Source organism: Moschus berezovskii, chromosome 22, assembly GCF_049115385.1.
Source record: "Moschus berezovskii isolate FMDL1 chromosome 22, NW_MosBer_1.0, whole genome shotgun sequence".
NCBI lineage: Eukaryota > Metazoa > Chordata > Mammalia > Artiodactyla > Moschidae > Moschus > Moschus berezovskii.
The window spans coordinates 50,438,037-50,464,857 of NC_142481.1; the positions used below are offsets into that span (position 1 = coordinate 50,438,037).

At 49.9% G+C, this 26,821-nt stretch overlaps 1 protein-coding gene across 8 annotated transcripts in view; it reads right to left on the reverse strand.

Moving 5' to 3' along the window:
- Positions 1-26,821, reverse strand: part of BANP (BTG3 associated nuclear protein) — a 69,820-nt gene that overhangs the window by 27,490 nt on the left and 15,509 nt on the right. For 5 of the 8 annotated variants that reach the window (XM_055412983.2, XM_055412976.2, XM_055412977.2 and 2 more), the window contains exons 2-6: positions 24,247-24,385; positions 20,562-20,653; positions 17,575-17,774; positions 6,609-6,725; positions 5,198-5,373 (exon numbers count right to left, since the gene is read on the reverse strand). In XM_055412983.2, coding sequence (XP_055268958.2) covers positions 5,198-5,373; positions 6,609-6,725; positions 17,575-17,774; positions 20,562-20,653; positions 24,247-24,316 — 655 coding nt within the window. In that variant the 5' untranslated portion in view covers positions 24,317-24,385. The remainder of the gene's footprint in view (positions 1-5,197; positions 5,374-6,608; positions 6,726-17,574; positions 17,775-20,561; positions 20,654-24,246; positions 24,386-26,821) is intronic. The other 3 variants (XM_055412981.2, XM_055412980.2, XM_055412982.2) reach the window with 1 other exon arrangement.

Sequence of the window (26,821 nt, forward strand, 5' to 3'; positions counted from 1 at the left end):
GAGGTCCTCTGGTGCCCCGGGCCGGTGCTAGGAGCGCCCACCTGTCCAAGCCCTGGACCTGGCCCTGATGCCCCAATGGGGACGTGGCAGAAGAAGGACCATCCTCCTTCCAGACGCCACCCACCAGGAGCCACCAGGCTCCAGGGACGACAGAGAAAACAGGCCAGGGCCACACCGTCCCCCACACACACAGACACAGGACACAGAGGGCAAGAGGCAGACACCGTCCAGCTGATCTGAGAGGGAGAAATGAAGAAGTGACCTCATCTATTAAACTGAACTCTCAGGAAGGCAAAACACCACGTCCAATGACTGAACAAGTTTACAAACCAAAACTAATCCTCGTTTTCTATGTAAACAATAATCACCCATCATGCTGCCTGATGGAAACTACCCAGGCTTCACAGATGAGCTCTGGGAATCCTGCGGCAGATGCAAGCACGGGAGGACATGGCGAGGAAGTGACCGAATGGCCACTGTGAGCGGAGGCGCGAGGCCACGAGGACAAGCCCTCAAACCCATGAAGGCTGTTTCCTCACCCAGCTCACTGCTGACACATGGCCCCAGCCCCGGAGGTGGCACATGGGCTGCAGGGCAGTTACCAGCACATTTTGGAGGACGAAAGACGTCACTTCAAGTTCCTACACAAGTAGAGAACACAGCACCCTCCACATTCCCTGGCCCGGATGCTCCGTCCTCACCCAGGGGCACCAGTCACAACTGTCAACACAGCCCTGTCTCACCTCTGGTCTGACATGGGGGCCGGAGCCTAGCCTGACAGTGACAATGAACCATGCCTTTTAAATGTAAAATAAGATGGAGCACCTGCCCACATAAATATTTGAGAAATCTGCCTTTTGACAATTCAAAGAGAATATATTTATTTTGCTAAAATAGCTTGGTCCAGTTTTGGCAGCTGAAACAGTAGATTCTAGTAGCTATATTTAAAAACTACCAGTTGGATTTTAAGAAAAATAAACTTGCTTTCTACTCCAATCATTTAAATCTTTAATTAAATTAACTGACACTTCTGGAAAACCTATTTGAAGAAAACCCTTCAGCAGTAACTTGAACTTTCTAACCACTCAAATAGTTCAGAATATAAATATGTGTTTCGAGGCTCTATTTTAGTTCTAGGAAAATGAAATGAAGAGGAGAAAGCGACAAAATGAAGAGGATGACTGCATTCTCAAGGGCATCAAGTTGAAGCAGAGAAAGCAGCCACCTGTGTCCCCACCTCCTGACGTGCACACATACATGTGTATATACATGCATACACACGTGTACATCACTTGAATACAAAGGCCCACCTCCTGAGGTGGTGGTGCACACCCTGACACATCCGCCAACACCAGGGAGACGTGACTCCAAGCCACCTGGCTGTCCCTGGACTGAGGTGTGCGCACCCCTGCATCCCTCTTCTTCAAGTGGGAAGCTGATCACGTGGGGAGGACAGGATGGTATCTAACCTGCGCCTCCTGCAAGCCAGGACTTCACATGCATTACTGAAACCCAGCGACTCTGAGAAAATGCCCATGAGGCATCACCATGCCTCCAAAGCAAAGGGCAACCCTCGAATCCATGAACAGTGACCTGCACGCCCTGCCCACGTCTCATGCAGGCTGGGAGGTCAACAGCCACTCCAGATGCCATTTCGCAACCAAACCCAGCCTGTTGCCTGAACTCTCTCTAAAGATGCCAGGGGCCCACCCATGGAGTCCCAGAAGGCTCTAAGTCCTGTGCACATGGCTGTGATGGATGGAAAGGTCCCCCAGACACCCTGGGCTCCGGTCCCCCTCAACCCTCACTGATGACTGGCTCAAATCTCTGCAGCCACGAGAGGGGACCAGGGACACACTTCAGTCTCCAGTTAAAGGATAGTGAACAAGTTGAGAGGGGGCAACCTTCACCATTCACCATAGGCTTCAGGGTGCATTGGTGCCCATGCGTGACCTGGGGAAGGTCACAGGAGATCAGGTCCTCAAGGCAGGCCTCGAGCCTCTCCAGGCCAGCCTCAGAGGACGCCCTGTGTCATGAGTGGGTGCTGGGCTGCACTCCTGCCAGGCTTTCAGACAGGCTGCCCCAGCTGCTTGTGAATTTCTCTGTGTGTGACATGTAGGCTGTGGGGGCACCAAGGGGCCTGGGAAGGGGCTCAGAGAGGTTTCCAAAACCTGCTTCATGGGCTGCCTCCCAACACAACCACACACTACCCTTCGTATCCTATGCTGACCCAAGTCCTTCTGAGTGAAGGTATTACACCTTTCTTCAAGGCTCCCAAACCACCTGCTCCTCCCAGGCTTCATTTCCCTGCCACACCCCCGCCCCAGCACACCCCAGAAAGGTACATAAAATCATTTCACTGACTTGAGGCTTTGCGACATGTACAGTCTGATTTCTAACAATAATTCAGTTTTCATCAAGGTACTTCGCTACTGAAAGCAAGTTCCAAATATCTTATATGCAGGATTAGTCCAGCTCTGTAAGAATTATCAAATGCATAAACAGCAAGAATTAAAACTCATCATTAAGAATCTAATGAAATCCCTTCATTAATGAAGACATCCCATTTTCAGTCCATGCTGGCTAGTCTGTTTCCCTAACTGAGCTCACCAACTTAGTCTCTGAACTAAGAGACCGAAATCATTACACCCCACACACTGTCAGTACTTAACCAAAGACAGGGGTGAACTACGACCTCTCTCTGCCAGGGGCAGGGTGGAAAGCAGGAGCTAAGGAGTAAGCCTACTGTTCACTGCCCCTCTCCCATCTAGCACTTCCCTCTGATCCAAATGGAGCCGGTACTGCGGCAGCCAGAAATGCCAAATTAAGACACAGTAAATCCCTGACACCTCCAGATCTATCAGGGAACAGCACGGCATGCCAACCCATGCAGACCACAAGGGATTTCTAAGAAATAACCATTCTGAAAATCCGTGGTTCTCTGCAGTGAGGCACAGAAGTACTCTGGTAAGAATATCAGAGCGTGTGTCCAGTGCAGCCCTGGGCTCTTATCAGAAGAGGACTCTGGCCCCTCAGCACCTATGGGCTAATGCTGCTTCTCCGATAGGCGCTCCCCAGGCCTGGCGGGTCAGTCCAAGGAGGGTGTGGCAGGGAAACAGTTAATCCCCTGCTCAGAGCATCTGAATCACTCAGAATGTTGACCAGACAGCCGGTGGCAGCTCCACAGGACTCGTCCTTGGGTTAGCGCCTCTCCCTGTGTCCTCGTGCACAGCAGCCACTTAGGCGCACGCGCCGTCTCTGCTCCGTCTTAACAAACCCCAGGCCAACCGAGGACACTCAACCCGACACTGAGGACGCTGGAACTGCGGGGGGACCTTCCAGAGGACAGTGGTAATCTCCTACTCAGACCCCCAGAAAAACCTCTACTTTTTTCCTATAGATGTTAATACTAAGAAGGTCAAACTGTGATTCCTTTATGGACATTCACATCTGACTCAGTCTGCAGCTTCCCCCACTAAAATATATTTCACATTAATCACACCACATTAAGAAATAAAAGACAACATCTTCTATTTTTATGATAATCCCAGACTCCCCCAAATGTCTGGAGCTGATGCCATTTAAACCAAACAAATCAGGTCTAAAGTAAGTAGCCAGATCTAGGGAGGTTACCCAAAACCCACATGGATGAAGAATAAGAACTTTCTCTGCAGCTGCTGCAAGTGTAATTTTCATTCGCTTTCCACTAGGATGAAGTCAGGAGCGCCTCTCTTCCTCATATCTAATGAGTCAGAGACTAGCGCCCCTGACCCAGCAATTCCACTCCCAGGTATCTGCCCCAGAAAAATGAAAACACACACAAAAACCTGCACACAGATGTGCAAAGCAGCGCTGCTCATGACACTCAGAAAGTGGGCACAGCCCTGGTGTCCATCGACGGGTGATAGACAAACAGCACGTGTCTCCACGATGGGCCATCAGCCGGCCAGAAAGAATGCAGCACTGGCACACGCGACAGGAGAGCACTTCTGCTTCCCTCGGGGGACCGGCATGACCAGCAACCTGAGACGAGAAGCTGGTCAGAGGCGGCGGGGCTGGAGGACGGGGCACGGGGTCCTGCTTTGGGGTCTCTCTGGGGAAAACACTTGGACAGTGGTGCTATGCACTCTGTGAACGGACTAAAGCCTGCCAGCATGTCCGCTTTAAGATGGTCGGTTTGATGGAATGGAAACCTTTTCCCTGTGCTCACTCTGCAACTTCTGTTAGAGGTGAATGTTTTAAAAAGAACTTTGTTTTCAACATTTTAATGTGGTAATAAGTCTTTCAAACGGGACAATCTTTGTCCGCAGAAAAATCTACACTTTCAGGAAAAAATCAACAACTTGGACAAAGAAGCAGAAACACCCCACCAGCTCTCTCTAGTTAACAAACCACAGGCTTGAGAACTTGGTGACACGATGCTACGTCTGCCTGAGTAATCACATCTCTCTTTCCAGAAGCTGTCATAAGGCCTGTTTAGGAAACATTAACTCAACCTTCAAGAGCAGGACAGAGCTGCCAGGTGGCAGGAACTCTCTGGAGCACAAGCCAGGCCACCTCCCAAACCCAGGGCCAGGTGAGAGAGGACCCCAGTCCCCACAGGAGAGAGGACGGTCCCCCTACATCACAATGGGCAAGAGTGGCACAGCCCCCGGCATGGCCTTGACCTGGACATGCAGTCCCTCTGAATGGAACCCTGACCTTCGTCAGAGACACAGGACAGAGCTGTGGTCAGACGAGTGAGCCAACCACCAGCTATCAAGTCACAACTGCCCATCACCAGAACCAGATTCAGCGAGTGAAACTGAATATGATTATGTAAATCAGTATTAACATGGAGAGATTTCTACCATGCAGTGGGGAGAAGCAACTTATAGGGTGGTAAGTACAGCATGTGATTTGTAGAGCTCTCTGGACCAGAAATGTTTCCAGTTATTCTCACTTCCTTCGTCATTTTTATATTTTATCATCTTTCAAAAGCAATAAATATGTATTACTTTTCCAAACAATGGGGGAAAAAAACCTGAGCCCTGTGGGGATTTCACTCTCCATGCGGTCAGAGATTCACACGTCACTGCTAGTCATCCCCCTCCGTGGTCGCCAGTGAACAGTCCACATGTCGCGGGCCCTGCGGCTCCAGCCTGTGCCGTTCAAGGGCCACTGCACACCTGTTACCTCACGTGCGGGGAGGACGCACCTTCCGAGTTCAGGGTGATGAGGGTGACGTTGTTGCCGATGCTCTGGCTTCCTGACTGCCCGCAGTTGGAGACGGAGTCGCTGGCCTCAGACCCGCTCTCTGCGTCCTCGTTGTGGCTGTCCTCCTGACCCGGCACCTTCACCACGATGGTGTTCTGCCGACGCCCGGGCACTGCACTGTGCGGAAACAGAGACACCAGCAGCATGGTGAGAGCAGCGTGGCAGCACGCGGAGACAGTTCTGCACGCACGCTCCCCCTCACGTCTCAGTGAGACGCACCCCTGCACGCACACCACGCCACCAGCCTTCCCGCAGGTCTTTCTGCTCACGTTAACAGCAGGAAGCAGTCTGCGGCTCCAAGAAACTGCAGGAAACTTGAAACGTTTAAAGGAAGTGAAATCACAACAGGCTGTGACTCGAGGCTGGGCACACAGCCTCTTGTCACGGAGGTGACCCTGCACAGCACTGCCATCGGGGTCACAGCGACTTCTGGGAAAGCGTCTGCAGACTCAGATGACAGCCCCGACCTGCTCCATCCCGGGACATTCTGAACAAGACAGCCCGGGAGGATGCAGTTCTCACTGCCGACTGTTCCCCGCTGACAGAAGCCGCTCAAGCGGGCTAAAAAAAGCCAGTCAAGAGCCTCCTGGGGGACCCTCTCACCACCACAAGGGACCCTGATGCGGAGCGGTGAGACACCACTGGGACACCAGACCACCACAGCTCCAAAATGCGCTCAAAATAAAAAAAATTTATCTGGAGACACGTGACCCTTCGACTTACTTCAAGAGACTGCTGCACCCAGAGAGGGGAAGCAGTGAGATATCCCTGCTCAAGGGGGCTGCACCCCGGTGGGGGCGGCGGCTCCACCTCGGGGCTGGACCTCACTAAATGCTCCAGACTTGCCATGACAGCCACCCTTGCCAGGCCGGTCTCACGGGCCGTCTGCTCCATGGCCTTGGCCCCGTGTCTGCACCCACCTCCCTTGGCTGGGCTCCTGGGGGCCTGGGCCACGACAAAGAAGCAGCAGGACTGCTGCAGGAGGGCCTGCAAGACTCGCTGGGAAGCAGTGTGGCGGGGCCGACGCCACGGGGAGGGGGGCCCCGCACATGAGGGGCAAAGACGCCCGCCATGCACCCTCGCCTCGGCTTCAGGTTACAGCCGAAGCATCTCCAGAGAGAAAGGAGTGGAGAAGGCACCACCTCTAAATGCCTCCACCACTTCGCCAATGAGACGGGGTGTCCGCCGACCCGACATGCTCGGACAGACAGACAGACAGATGGGAGTGAGGTGAGAGGGCAGGGTGCGCGGACCACAATGAGCACGCAGGGCCTGACGACACGGGCGCCCCAGACGCCGCCCCGTCCCCGGGGCCCGGCGGTGGTGGTGAGAGGTGGGGTCGTGCTACTGACTTGCTAATGACATTTTCCAGGGGCTCCGGTGCCCTGCCGCTCAGGGGGTCTTCCATCTTGGCTACAACGGCGTTCTGCCGATCACTGTTGAGAATTACTGTAGTCTGGGGGACGACGCTAGGGAACAAAAGAATCACAGAGAAAAGAAGACCTTAACACGACAGCGTTCATGGTGAGAGCAGAGTCATCAACAGTCAACGTCCCTGCCCTGCTCCGAGCCAGGGAGGCCCAGCAGGGTCCCCTGACGTGCATGAGCAACACGGGCGGAGGGCCAGCTGGGGCAGTGGGGGGCTTCTTAACAGAGTCTCACCCTGCTTCTTGTTGGTACCATCAGGAGACGGTAGTGAGTCTCAGGAGTGGCTTAGGAATGTTCACATCTTTATGGAGAAGAGATGGGTGTCACAGCTGTCACTGTACAGTCAGTATCCTGAAGCAGCAAGTCTGCACGGAAAACCACCCCAGGGAATTCCCTTCTGAAATCTAGGCTTTCAGTCCCATGCCAGGGGAGAGTGCTGTGTGCAAAGGGGCAAACCTTTGTAGCAGGGACCACAGGTGACTGCACAGCACTGACCGCTGGGTTATGCCAGGCCAGTGCAGGACCCACAGCCCAGGGCCGGAGACTGTGCTTTGATGGAAATCATGCTCAAAGAACCGTGTCCTGACAGGGGCTGTTCCTCGGGGGAGACGTGTGTTTAAACGCATGGAAAGCACAGTCGTTGAGACTTCTTGCTCCTGAGACCTCCAATCCTCAGTGCTCCTGGCCACGCCTCGTGCAGAAAGAACAGGTGGTTGGGATGCACAGCTATGTCACCCGGGAAGAAAGTCATCCCTAGACCTCACCCCCCAAAAATCAGCGCTGGGAGGACCCTGTTTTACAGGCGGAGCACTCACATACCCAAAAGCACCCGTGAAAACCCCACCCCCGTCCCAGCCACACACCGTCAACACCCCCAAAATCAGAGGCACAAATGGTACTGTTTCCTGCCATTTGGCACAGTGAATCACAGGACCAAGGGGTGTTTTCCTAAAATAAAAACAGTCACTACATTCCACTCACAGCCATTATCATCTTCTTAGTTATTCTACTCAGTTGTCAGTGACACCAGAGGTAACCCCCCAGGCCCTGACACCCACCCACAGGTGTCCAGGTACTGAGGTGACATGTACAGGCTCCTATGTGACAGCCTTAGCAACTCATGTGTCAAAACAGGAGATGGTGTTTTCCCAAGTGTGTTCCTGGAAGGCTGGTGTCACCCAGGTCCCCACACAGAGACATCCATCCCCTCACCCCAGTGGCGTATAAGCCCTTTCACGGGCCGAGAGGTGAGCCAGAAATAACAGGTTAAAACGGGTTCACACCAATGTCTGGTAGAGTCGATGACTAAACGGACCTCTGCTTCCTATAGCACCTCAAGGTGGAGCAAACGCTGGTCTGAGACACCCACTTCAAGCTGGAGCAAAGGCAGCCCAGGGGGCGCCTGGTTCCTTAGGTATGCTGGGGCCTCAGTGACTCAACTCCCTGAGGCCCTCCTTCCAGAAGGTACGACATCCTAAAGATGACCCCCGGGACAGCACCTCTGGCCAATGTGGTTGTTCCCTTTCACAAAGCCTCCCTTCAACCACACTAAGGAGCCCTGTCCACCCAGACGTGAGATAGTAAGCGCCCTGCGGGGGTCACTCCTCACCACCTGCCTCCCATGAAGCACACGGGAAACCACAACAGCCGGTTTCAGCGCCCAAACAGTTGAACATAACCTGTGGTGACGGACTGCTGAGGCTGCCAGCACGCATGGGAAGTAATGAGGAGCCCTTCACCTCCCACATCCTGATCTACACAAACGAAGCTTCTCGGCGGTCAGAACTGTAAAAGCTGAGGACAGAAACAGAAGTGGTGCTGAGCCTGCTTCATTTTAAGTGACAGATTACTCACACTAGCCAGAGATTCAGGAATTAACTCACACTAAAGCCCCATCCGTCTGGGGGCGGGGAGGTACATTCACAATACTGCATTGTTAAGAATTAGTTGTAAACTAGTAGTAATTTGCATGGTTTTCCTCAACTGCATACTAATAACTATAAAGAGTTCTCAATCCAGAAGAGATTAAAAAAAAAAAAAACACCCTTCAGGCTTTATGGTTACAAGAAATACATTTTTCAGCTTCAAGTTCTATCTGTATTTCCACTACTAAGGCGTGTAACAACCTGGTTCACAGGATAAAATTTTGTGAAGAAAATGAAATGGGAATCAAAGTCCAAAAAAGCAAAAGAGACAATGTAAAATTTAACAGTCTAAAGCTTATTCATGGGATTTTTAAGGATGACTGTATTTGGATTATAATGGAAACACTTAAGAAAGCAATGAATCAGTCTGTTTTTAAATATCAACATTAACATGCCAGACAATATACCCTTTCTGCTAATAGAGTTATGTCGACCTCAAACTGTACAAAATAATACTCTGGTTTTCAGAAACTATGCAACATCCACATGACACTAAGGAGGAGGCAGCAGCTATCCTGAGGAGCGAGTGTCACAGCACGTGAGCGTCCTGCCGAGGTGGAGTCACAGCCCCAGGGACAAGTCAGACACAACGGGGGGCGGGGGGGGGAGGCGCTACTGGGAAGGTGGGCTGCAGGGGTGATTAAAAGGCCCAGCTTGTTGGCATTAGATTAATCAAGGAGCAGATCGTCCTGGGTGGGCCTGCCCTGATCAGGAGAGACCTATAAAAGGAAGTTTAGGCTTTCCCTGGTCTTGGAGATGCCAAACAGCTCCTGCCCGCGGAGTCCCTGCTGGAGATGAACCCCCTCCCCATCCTCCTGCCCCCCAGACTGCCTGCATAAGTGCCTGGCCACCCCCATGCTGTGTCAGCCAATGTCGTGTAGGGCATAAGCCTGGGCCCGAGTGTGTGCCTGGGGCACGCACGTTTGTTTAACCTTTCACCCAGACAGGGGCTCTTGGGGTGTCTGCAGGCTTTGGTTATTACACATAAAGTTGTCATGGACACTTGTGTGGAGGTTCTGTATGAACACGAGTTTCCACTTCTCTGGGCTAAGTGCCTGAGGATGTGCTTGCTGGGCCGTGTGGTAAGGACAGGTTAGCTTGGTGGAACAACTCCCGCTGCCACCCTGCAGCAGAGTGGGGCCCCCGCCCACACGCCCACAGTGGTGGTGGGAGGCCCAGGGGCTCCGCACTCGCTGGCGTCGGGAGGGTCCCTGGGGAGCTCTGTGGCCTCTTCGCCGCATTTCCCTGCTGGCTGACGCTGCTCAGTGGCTCTCCATGTGCTTACTCACCATCCACACCTCCTCTCTGGTGAGATGCTGGTTTCTGCTTTTTGCCCAGCTGTCAAACTGGATTGGCTGGCTTTTCAGTGTTGAGTTTCGAGAGGTCTTTACCCTGGACAGGTCTTTACCTTTTATCAGATGTGTGGTTTACAAATAGCTTCTCCTAATCGGTAGCCTGCCTTTTAAGCTCCCAACAGGCCCTTCATGGAACATAAACTTTTAAACTTGATGAAATCTAATTTATCTTTTTTTTCATGGATGGTTCTTTTGGTATGAAGTCTCAAAAGTTCTCCGCCTACTCCCAGGTCTCAAAGGTTTTCTCCTGTGTCTTTATCCCAAAGTTTTGGAACTTTACATTTTACCTTGAAAGCTGTAATCCACTCTGAATTAATTTTTGTTTAAGGTAAAGTTTCCACCAAGGTTCATTTCTTTCATCTTTCCTGTGGACACCAACTGCTCCAATACCATTTATTCAAAAAGCTGTCCTTCCTCCATTAAATTGCTTGTGCAGCTTTCTCACAATCTAGCTGGCATATCTGTGTTGGTCTAACTCTGGGCTCTCAAGTCCATTTCATTGATCAATTTATCTATCCCTGGGTTATTCTGGTTTTAAATCTTTACGTGCTCAAATCATTCCCTCACAGTCTTAAACTATTACTACATCTTTACCTAGAACTGTATGTCTGCTTTTAAAGTTCCTGTTAAATGAAAACTTAACCAAAAGGGAAATGGCTAGACCCAGAGATCACCCTGATTGTTTTAATTCTAAGATTAGGCTAATTTGCAAGCTGGACATTCTCGCCCAATTTTAAGATTACAGTAGTTACTAGTTGAGTACTCTTGCCTAAGTATACTCTCATTCAGGAGTAAAGGTCATCCCACCGCATGAGACCAAGGGCCAACACCCTGCCGGAGAGTGACTGTGAGTGCAGGACCCCCACTGCCCTGCAGGGCAGCCACAGGAGGGCCGCTCCCCACGGCCAGGAGTGGCTCAGAACCCCGCCTGAAAGGAGGCCTCACCCTCACCCTCGACGGGCAGCAGGCACTGCAGTACCTTCCCTGCACAGAGAGGCCGACATCCAGTCCAAGGTCACACGGTTACTCAGTGGTAAAGTCAGGTTTGAGTCCAAGTCCTTGAGCAACAGAGCCAACCTTCCTGACCAAAGTCTGTGGAGCTGGATCTGTACCCCACAACTCCCTGAACCTGACTCTTGTTTTTGAACAGCTTCTCTGGGTGATTCTGATGGCTGCGCAGGTTTCAAACACCAAGCACAATAGCCTTGGTGCTATTGCGGCCGCCCAGGCCTCCCCCACAGCCTCTGTGCTGTGTGTCTGCTCTGTTCAATGATGTATTCCAGCCTTCCAGAGGGATGCCCAGGACACCGGCAGTCCTGTGTGGTCGAGGAGCAGCCTCAGATCCCAGTGGTGTTCCCAGGCTCATGCGGCTGGTCTGCACGGTGAAAAGAACAGAGCAGGCATCCAGAGACGCAAGGCCTGCGGCACAGACCAGGACACTGTCCTCACTCAGGGCAACCTGCGTCCTGAGCTGGTGCCTCAGCAAGTGTGAGGCTGGCTGATGCTGAACACTCGCCAAAGGATGAGCATTAATACTAGTGATTTCTCACCTCCCAGGTTACCCCTCATAGCAACCCTCCCTTATGATTTTTATTCCCCTTTTACTGTTGAAGAAATTGATGTTTAGAAAGGGTAGAACCTGCCTGAGGTCTCACCACTTACAGGCAATGGAGCCTGGATTCAAAACCGAGAATCGCTCATTGTCCTTTGCCACTTGCTGGTGGAGAAGAGAAATAATCCTATTTCAATGACTGCTACCACTCACCTTTCAGTACTGGGAATTTTAATCACTTTGTTTTGATGGATGTGAAATCAAATGTCTTCAGCTTTCAGAGGTGTACTGGCAAGCATTTTCCAATTACACTTACAAAGTGGCCCTCGACTTTCCCTCAGTGTCCGGAAACTGCTTTGTGAGCTGCTGTCCTAAAACAATTCATCAGTCCCACCAAGTGACCACTGTTTGAATGGACACTGTGGCCACCATCAGTGGACGGGGCAGGGGTTAAACCCACCAGCATTCATTAAGCTCCGTTAGAGAATGGGGTCCCTGGGAAGATCAGGTCTATGTGAGCAGCACAGTCACCCCTTATTTCCAGTCTCCAGGTAGCAAGGAGAAAGTAGGAAGGCCCTGATCATGCATTCTCCAAGCAAACAACCGGGAGAGGAGTCCAGCCACTACCCACAGCGATGCACTGATACCAGATGCTCTAGGGTGGGGCTGAGTCCCAGGACAGGAGGCGGTCCTCGAGTGTCCACAATTGCGCCTCCACACAGGCCGAGGGCGCTGCTGTCTGGGCAGAAGCTTCTAACCTCCAAAAGACAAGCTAGGTAATTTCAGTGCCCAAAGGCCGAGTCCTCCAAAGAGTCCTCACCAGACAGACCTGGGGAGGCCAGGCTGCGGTGTCTGCCTCAAACTCCATCCCCTACCTTCAGGACCAAAACCCAGCTCGGCACCAAGGTTCACCAGGATCTGCCCCCCTCGGCCTGGGATGAAAGCAACGCTCACGCACTCAGGTGTGGGAATAGTTTTAGCTTATACCTGAGTCACTGTGATTAATAAAACAGCCTGTCTGTGCCCCACTGCCTGCTTTAACTGGAAAAGGAAATGGCAAGCCACTCCAGTACTCTTGCCTAGAGAATTCCGTGGACAGAGGAGCCTGGTGGGCTGCTGTCCATGGGGTCGCACAGAGTTGGACACGACTGAAGCGACTTAGCATGCGTGCATGCTTTGGAGAAGGAAACGACAACCTAATCCAGTATTCTTGCCTGGAGAATCCCAGGGACAGAGGAGCTGGTGGGATGCCATCTATGGAGTCATACAGAGTCGGACACGACTGAAGCGACTTAGCAGCAGCAGCAGCCTGCTTTAATTCTTCATAAAAGGGCACCCTGACCGCCAGCAGAGAACACCTGTATTGAAGACGAGAGGTCTCCCTCCCAGACACCAGTGCTGGGTCTCCTTCCACGATAAGCCTCCCTTCCCTCCTCCCCCAAGTGCCAAAGTGTGTGTGCGTGCTGGTCTGCTGCTCTGAAACCTTGAAGGAGCAAATCCCTGACTTGTCTGATGCTCTCTGCTCTGTAAGATTTAAAACTGTGCTTTTCTTCTTCAGAGCAGTTCCTCAGAGTAATCTGAGAGGCTGTCTTCCGGGCTACAGTCCTCAGTTTGGTTCAGATAAGATTTCCTCTCTTCCTATTATAGACTGTTGATTGATTACCGTGATCAGCACCCAGGTGAGGTGGTCAAGTCAGGCGTTATTTCCACTCACATGATGATGCCCAACTTTGTCATCTGTGATGGTGGGAGCTACGGCAGAATATTGAAAAATATTTGGAACAGTGTGTGCCTCCCTTCCATCTGCATTATACTCTGCTGACACTGATCCTTTTGCAATTCAAAATAATCACTCATCCAAGTTCAATCCCTGATCGGGAACTAAGATCCTGCAACCCACACAGTGTGGCAAAAAAAAAAAAAAAAAACTTCTATCTTTAGTTCTGAGTATGCAAAGAAACCTCTGATTCATTACAATTGTTTAAAAATTATAGGAATACATTAAAACTTTATAAGAAATGTTTAAGCTTTTAAAAATAAAAACCTGGTATATGTCCATTACATCTCAATAAACAAATAAACCATTTATACATTAAAAAATAAAGAATAAAATTTGGTTGCTTTTAAAGGAAACACAAGCATTTTTCTAGTTAATCAGTACATTCAATTGAAGAAAACAAACCAGCGCAAACCAGCTGACTTTGAGTCACTCTCAAGAAGTCTGGCTCCACAGGACCTCGCTGGGCACCAGGGACTGCTCCCTGGGTTCTGCATGGCACAGGGGCCCTCATGTGGGCCCCTCAGTGGGCACCCACCAGGACAGCACCCTACGTGGGCCTGCACCCCAGGCTCATCTCAGTCCTAACTACTGCACATCCTTCAAGTGGCTGTGTCTGGCCTCAAGTCAATGTCGCTCAGTTGTACCTGACTCTTTGCAACTCTCATGGACTATACAGTCCACCAGGCTCCTCTGTCCATGGGATTCTCCAGGCAAGAATACTGGAGTGGGCAGCCATTCCCTTCTCCAGGGGATCTTCCTGACCCAGGGATCAAATATGGGTTTTCTGCATTGCTGGCAGATTCTTTACCATCTGAGCCACAGAGGAACCCCAAAGTTTGGCTTCAAACAAGTGCAGAAAGGGTGTTTTACACTAGTCCACATAAACATCCTTGAACATACACTTGACCCCTCCAGGCCTCACAGCACAACGGAGGCCAATCTTGAAATGCTTACTGCAGCGTGTGAAGGACGGACAAGCTGTCACGTACTGAGTCATGCAGCTCAGCAAAGGAAGCCTCCGGTCCGCCATTTCCAATGCCAGCGCAATATGGCTTCAGTGTTAAAGCCTCACACTGCTACGCCTCGAATCACGATGAATAAAATCCCAATGTGTGGTACACTCGCAAGAAAGGAAAAAAAGGCATCCACCTAAGAATTCAAGTCCACTTTCCTTCTCCCAGCACTAGTGGATGACACACCATCCAGGTAACCTCACAGGCAAGTTTCTTATAATTAAGCTTGAGCATCACAGAAAAAGGTTTTCTTTGTCTGTCTTCTTTTTTCTTGAATTTATTTAAAGAATCTCATTCAGGAATAGAATCTGAAAAATCTGAATCTAAAAATGCCAACTGAGTTGGCAGCAGTCCACTGGCTTCTATGCTCCAGGGACCCAGGAGAATAAAAAAATACTTCTCAGAGTTGATACCAAAGTCTAGTCTGGGCCTATTTCCATTAGAAGTAACCCACAGGCGAGTGTGCTTGGGGCTGCTCTGGGCCCTGTGTGCTTCTCGAGGAGGACAGGCCGGTGCAACTGCAGTGGGTGACGCCTCACCCACCACCCAGAGTCCTGCTCCCAACTCCTCAGGGTCATCCTCACTTGTCCTGGAAAATGGTGAACTGCCCAATCACACTCTCTACCTTGCCAAGCAGCCGAATGAAACTACAGTTAGTTTTGAAAATACACGATCCGGATATAAAATAATCCAGGATTTACATACTTCTTTTTTTTTCTTTCCTTTTTAGAACTTACATGGAGGGAAGTGCCAGATTTAATATCTTCTTTAAAAAATCATTCATATGCAACCTATTTTAAACTATACCTAAGAAAACAGAGAAATGACCTTTCCTTCTGTCAATCTCACGTTAATAGGTATAAGTAATGGTTTTATTAATGACAATAAACCTGCTGCCAATAAGTATATTCAATAATATGACAATATGATGATATGATTCTTTAAAACTAGAAAAGCTGAGTTGTGTGAACTGGATTATACATCTGAGTCCACATTAGGAAACTTTACTCTTGTGTTAATTGTGAATGCATACAGAGAACAGCTCACGGGCCTCTGCATGATCAAAGCTCCTCCCCACAGAGCAAAGCATGGGAGGTTCTGACCAGGAAGGCTGCTAGCGGGTCTCCTGGAACGCTGGGGAGAGAAGGGGCTTCCTGCAGCCTGGAAATGCCTCCCCCAAGTCGGGCAGGCATGGCCACGGCGGTCCTTCACTGCCTGTGGGAGGGGCCAGGGCAGGCAGTCCTCCTTTCCAGGACGGGCGGTGTGGACACCGAACACAACTCAGCACACTCTGTGACACGCCCCGCCAGCCCTGCATCACCCGTGGCAAGCTGGGGGGCCTGTCCTCCTCCCAGGACCCGACGCCAGGGAAGCCCAAACCAGCGGCCTCGGGGTCCACACACAGCCGTAGCAGCACCTGCAACCCCGCGGACTCGTCCCCATCCCCCGCCCCACGGGACCGCACAGACCACAGACGGTGAGCCTGAACGTTGTGTCCCTGCCCCCGGGGACAACCTTTCCCCACACGGTGATAAAGCAACAAGCCACTAGGCTGTCCTCACTCAGGGCAGGAAGCTTGCCTTCACTCTTGTCTCAGCTCTCAGAGCAGCTGTCTTGAAGTGGGGCCCGTGATACTCCTGCTCACGCCTGAGAGACTCCCCCAGGTCGAGGGGCAGAGACCGAGGGGCTGACAGCCTGCGAGGCACGAGAAGCCTCCCTAATACCACCTCTCCCCCCACACCCGCTGCAAACGTCCCAGACACTCAGAGTGAGAATCCGGCTTCTAACTTGCTAAGCCCAGACTCACCGTGTTCTATGCTCGTGCACAAAATATTTCTGTATAATCTTAACATAATGTGAATTTTCCAGAAGTTTTACTATAGTTTGAGTCTAGAAAGAATTGCACATTGTTTTACTTGTCGCTTTAACAGGAACCACTCCTTCTGTAATATTCCCCCTCCAACTGGCATCCCAGTCCCAGAGCGACAGCCGCCTGGTCGCCAGCTCTGGCGTGGGCCTATCCACGGCCTCCCGACGCAGCCCCCAGCCTTTTACGTACTGTGACATATGTTACATTATTATACGCTATACGCTACCATCCTTCAGTTTTTTAAATTATGAGTTCTATTTTCTAGACATTACATCTTAGGTTAAGGGATCATTACAAAAAATTTTTCTTTAAAAATGGCACTGGTCCTGGCAAGTCTGAGTCTCACTGCAGAGAAAACACACTCCACCAAGTGTCCACGGGGAGAAAAGACACAGCTGACCGTCAGGACATAGTATAAACATTGGGTTAAAACAGCACAGACCACCTAGCCTTCCTCTGGGGACGGAGACCCCTGAGGCCTCCCCAACCCTGGCTGGAGAGCAGGTGGCGGGGCCATGCAGTGTCCCCAACACACCGTGACACTTCTGAGAGTTACAAGGGTGCACACTGCAGGTGTCGTCCACAGCCATCCCAGGCAAACCAACAGGCAGCCACTGGATGCTGGCCCGTCCATGAACACCCTCCCCAATCCCACATGCCCCAGAAAGCACTGCCCCTTCCCCAGGGGGCAGATGGGGGACCCGCAGACAACGCAGTAGCCTGGCCAGGGCCCCCACTCCTGAGTAGCAACCTCCCCTCCCCCGGCCCCTCCACACTCAGCGGGAGGCAGCAGTTGGCCCCGAGACCCTTGGTAAAGGTCCCAGTTCTCATCAAGCACAGACAGGTGTCACCACCAGCACGAGACTTCTCTGCAGCCCATCGTGGGAAAGGACAGAAATGCCAGCAGGACTGACAGGTGCAGCCACCCCGGCCTGGGCTTCCGCCCATCTCCGTGGAACCTGATGGTGCCCGGGACCAAGCACAGGCATACCCCCACATCAGCCCACACGCTCCAGAAGCTTTGATTCAAACAGTACCTGAACTACTGCACACCCCACTACAGTTAGGCTCTAAACAGAGAAGAAAACTAAGAGGCACAATGAAAACTACAGGCTTGAGTGGAAAGTCTGATACTCTCAAGTGAAATTTATAAAAAGCTACCTCTGAAGAAAAAAAACCTCTCAAGACTAGCCAGATGGAACAGAAAAAGAGAAGAAACAAAGGTACAGCTTCAAAGCTCTGGCGAGCCAGTTCCAAAGCAGAGATGCACCAGCTTATGTCACGAAGAAGCTGTGAGGACAACCCAGCTGCCTGGAAAAGGCGCATGTCTTGTCCAGGTCTGACCAGCGTCCCACCCTGAGTGCCGAGGCCGCAGCCTGGGGAGGGCGCTCTCACCATCGCACTTTGTTGCAGGTCTGGGTGGCACCGAGGGGTGAGCCAGCCACCATGGGCACCTGGATGGGGCTGTGCTGCTTGTTGGTGACCAGGTCCAGCTTCTCTTCCAGGGATTTACACGTGGCCTCCAGAGCCTGCAGCTTGGCTTCAATGCTATCCAATCGCAAGCAGATTGTCTGGTTAATGGAATACAGGAATGACTGCAAGAGAAAAACAGAAGAGCTTCAGGAAGGGCCTCTGGAAGTCCAAGCAGACGGTTCCAAGAACACCAAGCAGCTCTCTCCCACACTCGGCTGCATCTGTCCCCACAGGACGAGCCCGGCACTCCAGCTCTAGCTGTGAGTAGCAGTGTCTCAGGAAACAAGCTGGACCTTGTCCACTCACAGCGTGACTGGCTCTGCTCTGAGCAGCTGCAACTCTCAGTTACACTGAGATCCACAGAACCTAAGTGGGCTTTACAAGTGAGTCTATTAATCAGTAAACCTACACATAAAACTAGTCAAATGCTTCTATGAAAAAAGATTACACCCAACATCAAAAGATCCCAGAAACCTGCCTGCTCCCGGGACACCCACCGCCCCAAGGTGAGGTGTGATGATGCCAAGGCTCCCGCGTGTGGGAGCAGCACACCTGCCACCTAGTGGCCATCGGAAGAGCTGCCCCACCTTCCACCGCCGTCACCCAAGTCCCTCTCTGGGACCAAGGACCGGCTCAAACACCCAGTGAGAAGCTGCCCCCTCCCCCAGCGGCCACTCCTGCCGTGGGTCAACAGGGACACGGAGGTGGGGCGCGCCCCTGCTGGCCTCACAGCTGACATGGGGACGAGGCTACCAGGCGGGAGCCAGCCCGTGATGGCTCAGCCCAGTAGACACGGTGTCCGAGGCTCCTCTGACTTAAGCATCGTGACAACCACTCACCAGTAGCCGAAGTCCTAAGGTCAAATCACTAATGATCCCACTATTTTTTATAATTTGAAGACATCAACCATGCGGCTCCCAAATTCTCTAAACAGTAAAACTTTATCGTCTTAATTCTGAATTAGAAATGATTCTGCCTGGAGTTTGGATGAACATCAGTTATCATATACCAGCAACACAACTTCACAAATCAATAAAGAAAGGCAAAGAATAGCACTTTTAAATAAGTCTCCTAGATACAAGTGATATTAACCAAAAATCATCCAAATCTATCCCTTTTGCAGAGCTCTGGCAACCTGGTGAGCACACTTCCCAGAACATGTGTGGCAGGTTCCAGCTGTGGCCCGAGGCTGTGCTTGCAGGCCAGGGACGTGGCGGGACAGCTTTCACTTGACCTTATCCACATCTGACTGCTGTGCTATTCACCACACAAGCCTCTTCTGTGACGAAATTCTAACTGCATTTTATTTTTAACTATATAACGTAGGGTTACTTGGAAGGAAAGTTATGACCAACCTAGATAGTATATTAAAAAGCAGAGACATTACTTTGCCAACCAAGGTCCCTCTAGTCAAGGCTATGGTTTTTCCCCTGGTCATGTATGGATGTGAGAGTTGGACTGTGAAGAAAGCTGATCGCCGAAGAATTGATGCTTTTGAACTGTGGTGCTGGAGAAGACTCTTGAGAGTCCCTTGGACTGCAAGGAGATCCAACCAGTCCATTCTAAAGAAGATCAATCCTGGGTGTTCACTAGAGGGACTGATGCTAAAGCTGAAACTGCAATACTTTGGCCACCTCATGCGACCAGTTGACTCGCTGGGAAAGGTTGGGGGCAGGAGGAGAAGGGGACGACGGAGAATGAGATGGCTGGATGGCATCACCGACTCTATGGACATGAGTTTGAGTGAACTCCGGGAGTTGGTGATGGACAGGGAGGCCTGGCGTGCTGTGATTCATGGGGTCGCAGAGAGTCGGACATGACTGAGTGACTGAACCAAACTGAACCAGTGGTCCTCTACACATTTATCTGAAATAGAAATTTAACTAGATGTGTCTTTACCCACAAGGTTAACTTCATGCTGCTTCTCCATGTTAACAAGATGAGCCAGATGTTTCCACACAGAAGGCCCAGGTAAACAGAGAATACAGCTGTATAGCACAGGGAACTTTACTCAATACTCCATAATGAGCTGTATGGAAAAAGAATCTAAAAAAAAGTGGATACATGTATATGTACACTTTGCTGTACAGCAGAAACAAACCCAATATTGTATAAATCAACTAAAAGTTCCTTTGGTTTTCCTCTGCACTGCAGTCCTAACTTCTCACAGGAGCTGGTGTTCATCTCTGTGGCTCTGCAAACAGCAGACCCAACAAATAAAGGCAAGAAACAGTGATCGCCCACTGACTGAGCCAGTGGTTTCCAAGGCCCCATCTAGCAAACTGTAGAATTTAGGTACCCTAAACAACAGGCACACAAGTGCTTCATCACTGGGGGAATGGTGTGCGTTCCCTCCGAGCATGGGAGGTCCATGGGTCTGTGTAGGAGGCCACAATCCTGGTTAAACACTGTGAGTCTTCAAGGGGAAACATTCATGGCTGGATGCGCCTTGTGGGGGGTTGAACAGGGACTCAGAGAAACAATATGTCCACATCCTCAGCCCCAGGACCTGTAAATGAGGCCTTTCTTGGAAACAGGATCTTGGCAGATGTAACCAAGATAAGATGAGGTCATCCTAGGTGAGGTTGACCCTGTCCTTTTAAGAGATAGAAAAAAGACAGAGACATGGAGGAAGACACGTGAAGACGGAGGCAGAGACTGGAGGGGTGCGGCTTCAAGCCCACAGATGCCTGGGGCCCCCCCAGGAGCTGGAAGAGGCAGGAGGGACCCTCCCTCGGAGCCTCTGAAGGGAGTTCAGCCCTGGGGAAATCCTGATTTCAGACTTCTGACTTCCAGAACCGTGAGAAAGTAAATTGGTATTTATTTAAGCTCCTCCTCACCCCAAATTGTGATAATGTTACAGCAGCACCACATCAGATATAAAAAACCACATATATTAATATTTTCACCTTTATAGAAGGGTCCTGGCAATTGATCTCTAATCGCTGGCGTTTCAAAGCTGGTTCATCTTCATCTGTCACTACATGATTCTCCAATACAACTGAAAATCAGAGACAAAAAACACTTCAATACTAAAGGTTGAACAGAGCTGTTTCATGTTAAGACAGTAAACCATTGCAACACCTTAAACATAAAGGTGTCACCTAAGGTTAAACGAGAATTAGCACAACCTGTTTCTTATTTTACTATTTACAGGTTTAACTTAAAATTATCAGTCAGGCAGAAAATAGGACCTCTCCTTAATCTCAAAAAAAACTGAGATATTGGATAAATTATCTCCCTAATGTGCCAATGAGTTGATACTGAGACTGCAGGCTTCTTACTCAAGGCTCTATCCAGCCACCCTTTGTGACAGAAACCAAGTGCTAACAACGATTTCTTCCCAACTTTAAAATACGGTCTTGTCAGCCAGCCACCTCATTCCAAAAACAAAACCACTCTAAGAATGCTACATCTTCTCAAGTGTTGGTCATCAAACTAGTCTCAAACGTAACACAGTAAGTTTCAGGGAAAGCCACTCCCCAAAAGTGTATCTGAAATGGAGGTCTCCCACCAGCACCTTCCAAGGGGGCTTCACGACTTCTCCACTGATAAGTCACTCGGCCCAGGTTCAGGACTGACACAATATGGTCCCAATCCTGATGTCTTTACATCTGTACTTACCAGGTGATTTGTCTCAAAACTCTAAAATGTAAAGACACCGAACAGACCTGAGACGCTAGCAGGACCCCCTTCAGGGGTCCCAGGCAAGAGCACTAAGCTGGTCTCCAGAGGTTCAAGTTACACTGAAGCTTTACCTGGCAGAAACCAGCCACAGGCCAACAAAGCCAGAGCGACGTGCTCACCAGAGGGCTCTGCGTCGTACACTGTGTATTCACACCTCACGCATCTCCATAAGATATGCAGGAACAAGCTCTCACTTAAGAGAAAGGAAACATCCAAGCCTACACGTGTTGTGCTAGCAACACAGGTTCTTAGAGCCTTCATTGAAGCCTGCTTACTCCCACTGGAAGCTGGTGATTAAAACAGAACTGGGAGGATGAAGAGGCTCTGGCAACCACTAATCTAATCCTTTTAATTTGCTGACATCAAGTCCAGAGAAGTTAAGTGACTTGACGAGGGACACAACTGGTCTCCTCTCCCTTGGCAGCATGAAGCATCTCAAGGTGATGAGATAGGGGCAGCAAAGCACATGAGGAAAAGGAGACAAGCCTGTGGTGGCAACAGGGGCATACACCTGGTTCCACTTTCTATGAGCCACGGGGCTCCTAGTTCATTTTCTTCTTTGTCCTTGGGTTTTACAATTCTGCATGCACTTCTTTTAAAAAAGCTCAATGTTCATTTTAAAGCCATCACGGTCACCTGGAATGGCAGACCCAACAAAGGTTACAATCGTGTGTGTGTATGCAGATGGGCAAATAGACTGTGGCTACATGGTGGGCACACACAGTCACAAGAACCTAACTGAGTATGTTGATTTCAACAGGAAATCAAGAAAAATGGAAGGATGTATATGTCAAAAGCTCAAAAGCAGTTCTCCTGCCAGAATTATGGGAAACTTCTATTTCTTCTAGTTGCTTGACTGCATTTTTAAATTTTACAAAGTTTACATTTTAGAGATGAAAAAATAATATCAACCTTAAACTCCCTCCAGACGTAAATGTGGGGGTGCAGCACAGTGCCTGATGGTGTGGGGGGTCCTGGGGCCAGAGACGGTGGGTCCCCTGTCCTCAGAGAGCCCTCCCTGCACACAGTAGGTACCCATTACACAGCCATGAGCTGTAGCTCACAGCCATTTAAGGAAGTTACATGGAACAAAACCAGGATCAAGAATGACTCCTCTAATCTTTCTCTGGACTGAAATCTACAGAGGGAGAAAAAAAATTTTTTTTTAAACAGAGGGAGAATTTACTTGGGAAGTAAACTGTTAAAATTTTAGTAGTTTCTAAAAACACTTAAAACTTATATAACTGGACCATTTTTTCTTTTATTATCGTACTGCAGTGTGAGTGTTTTCTAAAGAAACTGTCTACCCAACAAAATGTGAGCAACTGTTTTTAAAACTGTGATGCCTGGTGACAGTGCTGCTTTGTTTTCAGTTCACTGGTATATGAGGAGTGGCACTAAATGAGGTCAAGGCTTCATATTCTCGCTCTAAACAAACCGCTTCGCTTTTTACAGAGAAATCTGGGGTTAACAGCTAACTTCAGATGCCCTGACTTTGCTCAAGGATCTGCCAAGTTTTTGACCGTTTCAGTTACCAGGTGACAGTACTTCTTATAAACAATTCAGAAGCAAAATTAGGAAAAAAACCGACTCAGTTCAGTCACTCAGTCGTGTCCGACTCTTTGCGACCCCATGAATCGCAGCACGCCAGGCCTACCTGTTCATCACCCAAAAAACTGACTAAAGAGTAGCATTTCTAAAAGGGTATCCCCATCTCTTCATGATTGCTTGTTCAAGCCTAAAATTACAAGCTCTGCCCATTGTCCATACATAACTAATTTCCCAACTAAGCTTCTTCAACTAAGAGATCATACAAGACATCATCACACTTTGAGATTTCTAAAAATTCTCTTCTCTGTGGGGAAAAGAGTCAGCATTTCGATACTACTGTTCCACAAAGAGGGCTTCCCAGGTAGCTCAGTGGTAAAGAATGTGCCTACCAATGCTGGAGACTTGGGTTTGAGCCCTGGGTCGGGAAGATCCCCTGGAGAAGGAAATGGCAACCCACTCCAGTATTCTTGCTGGAAAATCCGCAGACAGAGAAGCCTGGCAGGCTATAATCCACGGACTAACAAAAAAGTCGGACATGACTTAATGACTAAACAATTCCACAAAGAATAACCAGGCAACCAAAACAATTTTTGTGATTTAATTATATATGCTTATTATTTTAAACTTAACAGACATATTAAACACATAAAATTTTTTAATGGAAAAAAGAGAACACTAAGAAATCTTTTTTACAAAATAAAAGTGCTGACAAAGTGTTTCATAAAGTTCTTGAAATCTATATTTCCTCTTATAAAGTGTCTAGTATCTAGTTAAGATTCCAAAGTAGCTGAGTGCCTTGAACATCACTAAGGAAGATTACCAGCACTGGCAAAAGTGCAGGAAAAAGTCATCTCTCAGAATAACTGGGTAGTGTTTCTGGGACGCCTGTCAATGTCTTATCAAAACTCTGAATAAACACAGCAGCTCTGCTTCTGGGAATTCACCCTACAAAAATATTAATATCTGCCATGATACACAGCAAGACCTTTACTGCAGGGTGTACACAGAAGAAAAACAGTGCAAACCACGTGAACGCCGTTCCCAGGGAAGAAGCGGATGAAGGCGGAAGCAGCAACACCTCGAAGGTGTCCACACACACGGCAGATGATCTGCAGCTGCAGAAGAGGCACGGACGGGACCACGGGGGCTTGAGGGGGGCCGGGGCAGCCAGGGCTGGATGGCCGGGACGCAGGGTGGGCTGGGGGTTGCCAAGGGACCACGAGGACAGGCGTGGGGCTGACTGGCTCACGCACTCTGAGCATGTCCTGATGTTTCTCTTGCTTTACTAAAGGGAAGGAAGGGAAGCTTGAGGAAGATCCTTTGGGTTTTTTTCCCAGACCACCCCCAGCTCTGTACCTGGGTGGCCAGGACTCAGCTCCTCGACGGCGATCTGCACCACGTCGGCCAGGTCCTGTTCTGACATCATCCAGGATGCGAGCAGAGTGGCAGGTGGATGAGCGGGAATCAGATACGCTTAGGACCGCGTTCCTGCCACCTAGAAACAAGAGCAAGAAAGCCGAGAGGGAGATGAACAACCGTGATCTTGAAATGATGGAAACTGAGGCCATGCTCTATATCCACAGGTTCCCCAGGAGCCTGTGGACATGTCCACATGAGGCTCTTCTTGCCTCAAACCATCAAAATGTCCCTTGTTACTAGATGAGCCCCCACCCTGCCAGTCCATTCCCATACACCCCCAAGTCACCTTCCTAAGACAGCCGCAATGCATCACCCCCAAGCCAGATGTCCCCAGGCCCCCTTTCTGCCCACAGAACACATTCTGTCCCTCACCTGCCCCAATCAGCTCTCAGCTCCACTGCACACACCACACTCCAAAAATCAAGGCTGTCCCCTTGCCCGTTTCCACTCCTCACATGCCCTCCCCTCAGGCAGGCAGAGCAGAGGGCCGGCGCCTGGGAGGACTGATCGTGGCACCAGCCCCCTGCCCAGGCCAGAGCTAGGCCCCCACCAGTCACCCCTGAGACAGAATCACATGTGCAACACAGTCTGTTCCTTTTTTCCTGCCCTGGAACTCTCCGATTGGGCCCAGACACACCTTTCCCAAAAGAGAAACAAGGCCATGGCCACTCCAGTTTCAACCCATTGACACGGGTCTAAACGAGGTACTTGCACACTGGGTACCTGGAGGTCAGGAGCCAATGCCACTGTAATATTTGTACACTTTGTATTTTAATCACCTGTAAGTAAATGCTCCCCAACTAGACTGCTCGTTCCCTAGGGCGGACACTGAGTGCCCAACTCTCCAGGACAGTACCACCCACTGCCCCAGCCACACACGCACACGCACACACAAGCTCACAGTCCTGAGGCAAGTCCACCCCCGCTCCAGGCAGAAGCAGCCAAATCAAGAGTCTTAGGTCATCCACTTCCAACCAGGAGTCTACTGACAGCTCCTTTAAGTGGCTACGTTCCAACAGGCATAAAATTAAATTCATAGGTTCCACACATGTTCTTAAACCCTATAAATTCTGATTCAAACTGTATAGCTTAAATGGCAGCAGCTCCAGAATTTCTTAGGGACAGACAACCATTTGTAGGAGGATGCATTCAATCTGCTTTTTTCTTTTTAAGAAATATGCTAGATGTGCACAGACTATCTCTGGGGCATAAAGATAAAAGGAAATTATATTTGCTTTTACCATGTACATGTATCACCTTCTCAAAAAGTACTTTTTAAAATGATCAGACAACTAAATATTGAGGCATCTGTTACAGGGAAACCGTCACCTCCTACCCCCTTGTACATGCCAGTGCAGCCTCACCAGCAGGCCCAGGCCTCCGAAGGAACAAGCTGGGAGAACTGGAGGGCCCACCAGGGGTCTGTCTCCCTAGATCTGTGTCCCCTGAAGGTGATCTCTGAACAGATTAACTGTGGTCAGCATGAACACCAAAGCCACTCATGCTGTTGGCTTGGTCAGGGGTACACTGAGCCCCTTCAAGCAGGCAGTGGTCCTCAATTAGATAACACCCTCTCACCTCGGTCTTTGAACTAATGGGTTTAAAGTGTTTTAGGGTCACACACTGCTTTCAGAATCAATTTTTTTTTTTTTAATTACAGGTTCTCTTTCAAGAAAAAAGCACACAGAGACACTGCCAAGTTCCTGAAACTCAGTCACCTCACAGAGACAGCTGGTAGCCAACCAGTACCTGCTCTCCACTACACTCAGTGCTGTAAGAATGTGAATTCAAAGGGCATGTGGCCACCAGAGCCCAGCCCCTCCTGCAGCGCACCACGGCCACATGAAGCCCCCTGGCCAATGGAGCGTGAGTGAGCTGGTGCAAGGGCAGCCCCCAGACCCTTCCCACGTGCCCTTCCCCTGCTGCCTCCCTGACCACCTGCCTCCCGGACTTCCTTGATCTGAAGGAAAACTGCCAGTCACCTGCTCTAAAAACAACATATTCTGGAATCTGTGGCATGCAGCCAGGCTTAACCTCTGTGATCCACCCTGAAGCCCATTCACGATGGCCTGGCGCCTCAAGTCCCACGTTAAATACCTGTCTCACAAAGAGCTAGTGAAAAGTGTTCAGGTGCCAGACTTGAGCCTTCCCTGGTTTCTGGGAGCTCTGTGAGTGGCTTAACACTCCGAGCTAACCATAAAATCCTGAACCCTACCCTCGTCCAAATGAGGACACCACACATGATCCAGGGTGTTTACTCAAAATGATTCTGCTGCCAGGATAGAGTCATTTAAAATTCTGCTAACTGTGATGGTTTGAAAAGAAAAAAAAAAAAAAAAAAACTAGGGCAACAAGCCCAAGAAAACTGGAACAGAACAATGCATGCAGTTGCCATTTTGGCAAATTAAATTTGCCATTTCTCAGAAGTCCTGGAGATAGTCCAGTCTTAATATCATAAAGCAGCTGGACTGCGATAAATGTTCAATAACGTCTCTAATGGCAACGAGAAGAC